This window comes from Arachis hypogaea, chromosome 2 (genome assembly GCF_003086295.3).
Source record: "Arachis hypogaea cultivar Tifrunner chromosome 2, arahy.Tifrunner.gnm2.J5K5, whole genome shotgun sequence".
In the NCBI taxonomy this organism is placed as follows: Eukaryota; Viridiplantae; Streptophyta; class Magnoliopsida; order Fabales; family Fabaceae; genus Arachis; species Arachis hypogaea.
In genome coordinates this window covers 94,666,610-94,677,332 of record NC_092037.1, presented here as the reverse complement: position 1 = coordinate 94,677,332, position 10,723 = coordinate 94,666,610, and the positions used below count along the sequence as shown (strand labels likewise).

Here is a 10,723-nt window from a genome sequence, read left to right as displayed (position 1 = left end):
CTCGTGAGCTGGCTCGATTATATATATATATATATATATATATATATATATATATATATATAACAATCTTAATTATTTAATATTTATATTTATTTTTTACATATAATTTTAGTATAGGACATAAATAAAAAATTTATAATTTATTGATAAATAAACAATATATAAAATTGATCTTTTCAAATATTTTTTTAAAATACATAAGTTATAATTTACTGATATAGAATTATAGATTATGTATTTATGTTTCTCTTATTTGAGCCAGTTCGTGAGCTCGAGTCAGCTTGTGAGCTTTCGGTGAGCCGAGCTTGAGATTAAGAAATAAGCTCGATTGTTAATGAGCCAAGCTCAATTTTCGTGAGCCGAGCTTGAGCTTGGTCTAGTTCGACTCAGCTCGGCTCACTTCCAGCCCTAACCAAAGGTGTCTTTGACACCCGTTCCCCATCAGAAGAGTCATAATTTAGCCCTATTAGAAATATAAAAGGATTTAGTTGAAAAAGATTGAAAGAACTATAAAGTCTAAACTCTTTCGAATGAATTCAGGTACGCTTTCGCATTCAAGTATTTCTTTCTTAATGATTTAACATAAATAATATTTAGATTAAAAAATTTTGAGAAAATTCTAACAATCACCTAATTTAAAATGTTAGTTCATATTAATACAAAATATTGGCCTTCTAATATTTTTCATAAAATATTCCTAACATTACATATAAAAGAGTTAATCGAGGCATATAAATAATTATATATATTTAAATAAGAAGCAAAACAAAGCTTCTGTATGATATGTACGAAAGATCAGTTCTATAAATGAGTGTTTGTGTTCTAACATTCTAACCCTGAGATAATACTCTTCCTCATCATCACTCTTTGAGGCCAGTCACATACAACATGGTGTCACCACTTGTCCTAATTCTATGCCTTATTACTCTTCCCCTATTCATCTTCGTCTTCCAAAAGCAAACAACACTCAAGAACAAAGCTTTTCCACCAGGTCCTAAAGGCCTTCCAATAATTGGAAATCTTCACCAATTAGATAATTCTTCCCTTTATCTTCAACTATTTGAACTCTCAAAGAAATATGGCCCTATATTCTCCCTTCAATTAGGTCTAAGGAAAGCAATTGTTATTTCATCCCCTGAGTTGGCCAAAGAAACATTGAAAAATCATGACCGTGAATTTGCCGGAAGACCAAACTTAATTGGTCAGCAAAAATTAACCTATAATGGGTTAGAGATGATTTTTTCTCCATATAATGAATTTCGGAGAGAAATTAGAAAAATATGTGTAACCCATGTTCTTAGCTCTAGGCGTGTATCAAGCTTTTCTTCAATAAGAAAATTTGAGGTCAAGCAATGGATCAAGAAAATATCAAGCCATGCATCATCAAAAAAGGTGACAAATTTGAATGAAATGATAATTTCTCTATCAAGCACTATTATTTGTAGGATTGCCTTTGGTAAAAGGTATGATGATGAAGGAGTTGAAAAGAGTAGGTTCCATGATTTGCTGAATGAATGTCAAGCAATGATGGCTAGCTTCTTCGTTTCGGATTATATTCCTTTCTTGGGTTGGATTGATCGACTCAATGGAATGCATGCACGTCTTGAAAGAATTTTCAAGGAGTTGGATAAGTTCTATCAAGAAGTGATTGATGAACACATGAATCCTAATAGAGACATTTCTAAAGGAGAGGATATTATTGATGTCTTGCTTCAATTGAAGAACCATCGTTCATTATCCTTTGACCTCACTATTGATCACATCAAAGCACTGTTTGTGGTTTGTACTTTTCTCTTTTGAATCATTATCTTGTTTTAGTATATTCATTGAATACATGGTTTTAATTTCCACTCATAATTATGTATGTGTTGGTATATATTTAGGATGTCGTGATAGGGATATAATCATTTTTTATTAGTTTATATTTTTTTAAAAAATAATTTTATGACATAATATCAAATTTTTATTATCAAAATTAGGCCTAGAATTTTAATTCTTTTTAACCTAAGAGACAAATAAGAAAAAAATAAAGCTTATGTAAAATTTATGTAAATTAAAAAAAAACTCTTGTATGAGAAAATTATATTAGAGGTATAATTTTTCATATTTTGTTTATCAGTTTAAATTTTTAAAAAAAGTAATTTTATGATAAATATATAAAATAAATATTGTGTAAAATATTTAGAAAAGGTATAAGAAATCGACATTAATAATTTAGGCAACTGATTTAAAAATCAATCACCAATTAAAAAGAAATAAATATAAAAATCTAAAACTAAAAGCTATAAAAAAATCCAAAATAAAAGTAAAAGAGCATTTGAAAATCAAATAATATAAAACTGATTAATTATATAGAATTTAAGATTTAAAATTTAAAATTTGTATTTGTTAGGGGTAACTAACTATGGTAGCAGATAATTGGTGGTGGTAAATTAAATTGTGATATTAAAAAGAAAAAAATAAATAAAAGAAATAAAATAATAATTTTAAAATTAAAATTTGTGAATAATTAAATTTATTTATTAAAAAAAAATTGGTTGATTGAGTAGTTAGTTTCATAGCATGAGATAATTGTAAATATTATCACAAGTATACAATATTTAGTTACGGTAAATATATTCCACAATAATAACATGAATAATTCTTTATGTAGTGCAAGTGTTTTTTTTATATAAGTCTTTAAAAATCATTTATAATCACGCCCTTTAAATTGTTACTACATTTTCTTCTTGCTACACATTTTTTTTTCTTCTTTTTTTCTCCTCTTTTTCTTCTTTCTCCTCTTCTTTTTCTTCTCTTTCGTTATTGTCGTTACCAACATCACTACTTCCGTCTCCTCCTCTTTCTCTCTTTTTTTTTTCATTGAAATTTCTTTTAGTTAATTTTTTTATTAATAATTTATGATTTTGTAGGTGAATAATGTTTCGTCATTGATAATTTGAATTGAATATAATGTAAAAGCTTTGCATTGAAAAATTATTTTTCTGTATTTGCAGTAAATTTGAATGTAATATGAAGATATTTGGGTGTAATATGAAGATATTTGGGTATATTTTAAGAATTTCTAGGTGTATTTTTATTCTAATAAGTTCTACATAATTCAAAACTCTTCCTCTTTCTCTTCCTCTTCCTCATCCTCTACTGCTTCTTTTTTTTCATCATCATCACTATCTTCTTCTTTTTTCTTATTCATCTTTTTTTTGTTTTACTTTTTCAAGCTTTTTCTTGTTTTACTCTCTTAATAAGAATAAAAAAAATCAAACAAAGAAGAAAAAAAAAACACATAATACTGCAAAATTAATTGGAAGAGGATGAACTTATATTCATTTAACTAAAAGAAGGAAAGAAATAAGAAAAAAAGAAGGGAAAATGCAGCATTAGAAGAAATATTTTTTTGTATTTGCAACAAATTTAGGTGTAGCACGAAGATATTTGAGTATAACACGAAGATATTTTGGTGTATTTTTATTCTGATAAATTCTGCATAATTCAAAACTCTTCCTCTTACTCCTCCTCATCTTTTACTGCTTCTTCTTCCTCATCTTATTTTGTTTTCTTATAATTTTTTTTGGGAGAAAAAATCAAACAAAGAAGAAAAAAATACATAATGTTGCAAAATCAATAGAAAGAAAAAGAGAAAAAAAATGCAGCAATAACAATAGTAATAAAAAACAATGATGAAGATGAAATACGCGAAGAAAAAGGAGGAGAAACGCAAAGAAAAAGGAAAAAAAGGAAGAGGAGGAGGAGGAGAAACGCGAAGCACACTATTAAAATCATTGAGTAGCACGCGTTTGATTTGACCCAACTTGTATGACTTGTAAACCTAAATAACTTGTATGTGTAACACTACTCTAATAACATATTGTAGTACTGGTGGTAAATATTCTCTATCACTGCTGCTTTTACCGTTAAATTTATTTGCTTTGCTAATATTATTTAATTTTGTTTTATAGGACACACTTGTAGCAGCAACAGATACAACTGCAGCCACAATAGTTTGGGCTATGACGGCACTAATAAAAAATCCAAGAGTAATGAAGAAAGTTCAAGAAGAAGTTAGAAATTTTGGAGGTCAAAAAGATTTCTTAGAAGAAGAAGATATTCAAAAGTGTAGCTATTTTAAAGCAGTAATGAAAGAAACTTTAAGATTGCACTTACCAGGACCACTACTTGTACCAAAAGAAACAAACAAAACTTGCATTATAAATGGGTACGAAATTCCAAGCAAGACTATAGTGTATGTGAACGCTTGGGCTATTCATAGAGATCCTGAAGCTTGGAAAGACCCATATGAATTTTATCCTGAGAGATTCTTAGGCAGTGATATAGATTTTCTTGGACAACATTTCGAGCTGATTCCATTTGGTGCTGGTCGAAGAATTTGCCCAGGTATACATATGGCACTTGCTTCACTTGACCTTATTCTTGCTAATCTTCTTTACTCTTTTGATTGGGAGCTTCCACAAGGAATCAAAAAAGAAGATATTGATACTCAAGTGTTACCAGGATTAACACAACATAAGAAGAATCCTCTTTACCTTATTGCAAAAAATAACAAGGATTTGTAATTAAAGATATGTAAAAGTGTAATTTAGTTGAAGTTTGTTGTATCTTTTATTTAATTTTCTTTGCTCAGGAAGTGCAAGACTATGATTCAGTATATGTCACATATTTGTAAGTATTTTTATAGATATGTATGTGAGCAAGGTCTTAAATAAAAAACGATTATGTGTATTATTCTGGTGTGAATGAACTTTTGAGATATATCTCGCCTTAAAGGAAATTGAATTTGTTTTTTCATTTTCAAAGGAGGTATACTTCGGTAAGAAGAATATGGAGGGTGAGTACTTGCAAAAGACACTTCGATACTTAAGTTAGTATGTATTTAAGAGGTATGAAAATTCTATGATTATAGAATGTTAAACATGAAATAGAACTTATTATGTGTATATGTTGTGTGGAGAATAAAAATTGGTGTCTTTTATATATAGACATAGAGTTGATGAATAAAGTTGATGTTATGACCATTAGTCATTTAGTCAGAATAATGGTTATTAAGATCGTCCATTACAAACTTAGAATGAAGGCAAATAAAATCGAGTTATAACTCATAAGATGACGAATCACAACTCCCAAGCTTTGTCTGCCGATCATAGATCATATGATCCAGGCTAAGTTTAGAAAATAAAATGAGTTATAACTCGATTAAAAAATAAGTGAATAATGATATAGTGAGCCCCCAAGTTTAGTCGGGTTATTATGTCGGCACTTATTCAAAAAATAATTGAGTGGTAAGAGTTATTTAATCAAGATAGTTGTGTGGGAGATACTTTTCCACTTAAGAATAATTTTTCATGATATGCATATAGCATTTGATTGTATATGAACTGAAAAGTTCAAAAATAGATATTCATTGGCGGAATCGATTGTATGATTCGAGGATATAATGGTTAATTGTCTTGGGAATTTTTCCTTCCCACAACAGCTTATTGATGAATTTCTCGCTCAAAGCAATTAATTATTGAATATTTACAATTTATAGTGAAGGTCACATGACATGAATAAGATAAATTGAGAAAATGAACATGTACAAAGTCGCAACATATATTGAATAATATATATTGTAAAAGTAAAAGAGTTCAAAATAGAAAAATATACATTGAAAGTTGATAATTGTAGAGAAGAAGAGGATGTATATAAATGTCATACATGTCAAATATGAATTATTTAATTTTATTTATTAATATTTGAACTTTATTTAGTAGAATCTGCATTAACTTGTTAATAAAGGAATAAAATAGTTAGTCATTTAATAATATAATAAATCTTTTTTAGCTATGAGGTATATTTTTTGTGCAAAAATAATAAATTTGTATGTTTGTACGTAACTATTTTTTGTTTAATTTTTTACATTAAACAAATAATAACATAAAATTTAATAGTATAAAGTGAATAGTATTACAGTTATATACAACTGATTTTTGATAGAATTTAATTTTAAGATTTGAACTCATCGTTACCTACATTTAATTATATAAATAAAATCATTAAGCAATAAGAATATAACACATAATGAAATAAAAATTCAATTAGTATGGTTGTTATATGGTTATTATTGTATAGAACATATATTGAGTTTTGAATATAACTAATAAATTAGTAAATATTAGTTATACAAAATATAAATGCAAAAATGTGTGTGAATAAAATATTTGATTTTAGTTGCGTAAGTAGAGAATTTTAAAAAAATTAGCAAAATTGATATGCAAGTTTGTACTTGGATTGGTTGAAAATCGATTTTTCTTTGGAGTCAAATCTGTTTTCGAATTGGTTAAAAGCTGAGTTTGTTCTTGAATTTGTTGAAAGCCGAGTTTGATCTCGGATTGGTTTATTGATTGATTATGACATGAAATATTATGATATGTAAAAGTGAAGTAATTTAAATGTATAAAGTACATACTTTATAAAAAATTACGGTAGATTAAAATTTGATAAAAGGTATTAAATAAAATAATTTTAAACAAGATTGTTGAACTTGGTTCAAAAATTTGAATGTAAATAAAGATTTATGAACCTGAGGGGAATAGGGATTATTTTATTCGTTCCCACAATGGCGCCAATTGTTCTTGTGTGGATGAACTTTGAGGTATATCTCGTCTTAAAGAAAATCGAATTTGTTTCTTCGTCTCTAAAGGAGGTATACTTCAGCAAAAAGAACACGGAGGGTAGGTCTTTGCAAAAGACGCTCCAACGCTCAAGTCAGTAAGTATTTAAGAGGTATAAGAATTCTATGATTATAGAATGTTAAATATGAAATAGAACTTATCATGTGTCTATGTTGTGTCGAGATATAGAAATTAATGCTTTTTATAGACGTGGAGTTGATGAATAGAGTTGATATTATGACAGTTAATCATTAAGTCAAAATAATGGTTATTAAGATCGTCCGTTACAAACTTAGAATAGAAAAAAATAAAGTCAAATTATGACTCATAATGCACAATAAAAACTGAGCTATAGAGTAACGAATCATGTATTAAAAAAAAGAGTCATTTTAGTATAACTATATTATGCTAATTATATTATTTTAAAAAATATTGTTCAAATTAAAGTAATTTTTTTATTATTAAATAATATTTTTTTAAAAGTGTTACTTAAAAAATTATTATTAAGATATAAAAAAATATCATTTTAATTTTAATAACACTGGTATAATATCATTAATTATTATAACTATTGAAAGATAATCATATTAGAATCCGCTTTAAAGAAATGATAGTATATATAGAAATTTGATCCTATCATTTGTATTATTTTAGTTATTTTTGTAATAGTTGAGTTGGTGTAAAATATATATTTGGAGGGAAAAAAAATTATCGTTCTCCTAAGAGATAGAAATTTTTTTTGATAGTATCATTATTTTAAACTATTATACATATACTTTTCTTATAAAAGTTTAAAATAAAGATAATAAATGGAAGAATTTTTTTAAAAACACAGATAATGCTCAATGTTCTGAGAACTAACAATTCGAGTCACACTATTAGCCGGGCCTTCTATTTGATCCGATTCAATTTATACGAAATCTGTTAACAGAAAATTGGTCATAAACCAATTGAACCAGTGCGACGACTTTTTTAATTTGGATTAAAAAAAAATTAAATGAAATTTTAATTTAAAATGAAGAGTCATATGCAATTATTTTTATGTTTAATTGATAATTAAAAATATTAAATAATTATTTAAAAAATTTTAATTATCAATTTTAAATAAAAATAACTGTATATAAATTATCAAATCAATTTTTTAACTGATTTATTGACTAATTTAATTTATAGAATTTTTGATAATTTCATATTATTTTTTGGTGCAGCTATGATGAAAGGAGAAAATGATAAAAAAATCAAGAGGTTTTTTTTTTTATAAATAATTAGATACTTATTTAAGGAAATATATTTATTAATTTTTTTAAAAAAATTATACACTCATCTAATCAATTTTCACTGTAAAAAAGACTTTTTCATTATAGAATTGTGATAGTTTTTTAACGATACAATTATAAAATACACGGATAATTTTGATTAGTCCGGTTAATTTTTAGACATCTTATCTATAAAGTTTTGAGTAAACTTAGAAAAAAAAAATACAGAATTAAAAGTGAATATCAATTGCACTATATGAAGCTCTGCATTATATAGATGGAGAGTCATGTATATTATTAATAAGTATAATTATCTATGTCATGCATGTGATAAGATTGAAATTATAATTTTAATTTTTTAAAATTAATTTAAATTATAATAATTTGATTAATAAAAAAAGTAACATGTTATGCATTATTTTTTTTTAATCTAGTGTGGAATTGAAATAAATTGAAGTAACTGTTAGTTATCAGATAAATGACACAGCAAAATATAGAGATAAATAATTAAAAATTTGTATAAAATATGAAAATAATTGAATAATTTTTTTTGAGAATTACAATTTCTCTCTATTACAAGGAGACTACAATAACACTCTCTCTTGACAAAAGGAGAACACACTTCTCTCTATCGTATATAGGAGAAAACTACTCAAAGAAATATTATGTTATTCTATCTGAATGACTTGATTGAAATGAATTAAAGAAAAACTCAATTTATAGATGAATCTCTTCAATATAAACCATCCATCTAGGGGTGGCAATACTACCCGAACCCGCGGATACCCACCCCGCCCCTACCCGTTCGGGGCGGGTAATTACCCGCACCCGCACCGGGGCGGGTTCTTGGACGGGGCGGGGCGGGGTCGGGTTTAGGTTAAACCCGCCCCTACCCGCCCTATATAATAGATATATAAATATATATTTTTAATATATAATATATGTAATATATATAAAATAATTAGTAAAATAATTAATAATATTGTATCATATTTAAATTTTTACTTTAATTTATGTTATGAATGTAAATAATAGTTATATAATTTTTAAAATTTTATTTTATTTTTTGGATTTAATAATTATTGGAGCCGGTAGGAGCGGGGTGGGTACCCGCATGGGCGGGTTATGGTTTAACATTTTACTACCTGCGGGTAGAAGCGGGGCGGGTTCGATGCGGGTTTTTGTTGAGCGGGGCGGGGTCGGGTAAAGCAAAAACCTGTCCCTACCCGCTCTGTTGCCACCCCTACATCCATCAATTAGAGGTATATAATTCTTCTTTTTTCAACCATTAAAATTCTAAGGTTATAAACTAGGATTGTTTATTACCTTTCATTTTATTTAGTTATTATTTATTTATTTATTTTCTAAAATTAGCTTTACTAATTTTCACAATCTCCCACTTAAAGCTAATTTTGATAAATTTTTAAAATTCATATTGCTCATGAATTCCATAGGCCGTATGAGGATCTACACCATTCAAATCTTTCTGTGTTGATTGGTTTTGTCATGGCATCTGCTAGGTTGTCTTTAGTGTGAATCTTCTGCATATCAACACTTCCTTCTTCTAGTACTTCCCGAACAAAGTGATATTGTACTCCAATATGTTTTGTTCTTGAATGAAAGGTAGGATTCCTTACAATGTGCAAGGCACTCTGACTGTCACAATACACAGAAATCTTCTGTTATTTGTGCTCGAGTTCTTCTATCAACCTTTGGATCCAAATAGCTTCCTTGCATGCTTGTGTAGCTGCCATATATTCAGCTTCTATAGTAGATAAAGCTACAACAGTCTGTAATTTAGATAGCCAGCTCACAGCTCCTCCTGCAAGTGTAAACACATAGTCTGTAGTAGATTTTCGTTTATCAAGATCACCTACAAAGTCTGAGTCGACATATCCATTGACATTGAATTTCGATCCTCCAAAACATAATGCAACATTCGAGGTCCCTTTGATGTATCTCAAGATCCTCTTAACAACATTCCAATGCTCTTTACCCGGATCTGCCATAAATTGACTTACCACCGCAACTGTTTGAGCAATATCTGGCCTTGTACAGATCATGGCATACATAAGGCTTCCCATCGCTGATGCATACGGTACTCGAGACATTTTCATCCTCTCTGCTTCACTACTAGAGCCCATACTTGAGGATAATTTAAAACTCATAGGAAGTGGGGTTGAAATTGGCTTACATTCTTGCATGTTGAAGCATTGCAAGATCTTCTTCAAATAATTTTTTTAGCCAAATCTTCCTGTCCTTTTTGTCTCGGTGAATTTGCATTCTTAAAATCTTGTTTGCTGGTCCCAAGTCTTTCATATCAAACTTCCTAGCCAACTGTGTCTTCAATTCTTGGATTTGATCTTTGTTGGGACCTATCACTAATATGTCATCCACATACAACAGCAGAATGATGAAATCATTATCACCAGACCTCTTGTAGTAGGTATAATGGTCTGAACTAAGTCTGTTGTATCCAAGGCTAATAATGAAAGAATCAAATCTCTTGTACTAACACCTTAGCGCCTGCTTTAGACCGTACATAGATTTAGTTAACCTGCAAACCAAGTTTTCTTTTCCTTGTTCTTCAAAACCTTCTGGTTGGAACATATATATCTCTTCTTCAAGTTCTCCATGAAGAAAAGCAATCTTCATATCTAATTGCTCTAAATGTAAATCAAATACAGCACACATAGCCAAAACTACTCTAATAGTAGTTAGTCTCACCACTGGAGAAAATATTTCATTGAAGTCAACACCTTCTTTCTGAGCATATCCCTTGACAACCAATCTTGCACG

At 28.4% G+C, this 10,723-nt stretch overlaps 1 protein-coding gene across 1 annotated transcript; it reads left to right on the top strand.

Annotated features, from left to right (window-relative positions):
• The first annotated feature begins 764 nt into the window (after positions 1-764).
• On the top strand, positions 765-4,737 carry LOC112720167 (cytochrome P450 83B1-like). Its single transcript, XM_029294173.2, has 2 exons — positions 765-1,779; positions 3,957-4,737. Exons 1-2 carry the CDS (start codon positions 889-891, stop codon positions 4,569-4,571), a joined length of 1,506 nt encoding a protein of 501 aa, XP_029150006.1. The 5' UTR covers positions 765-888; the 3' UTR covers positions 4,572-4,737.
• Positions 4,738-10,723: the final 5,986 nt, after the last annotated feature.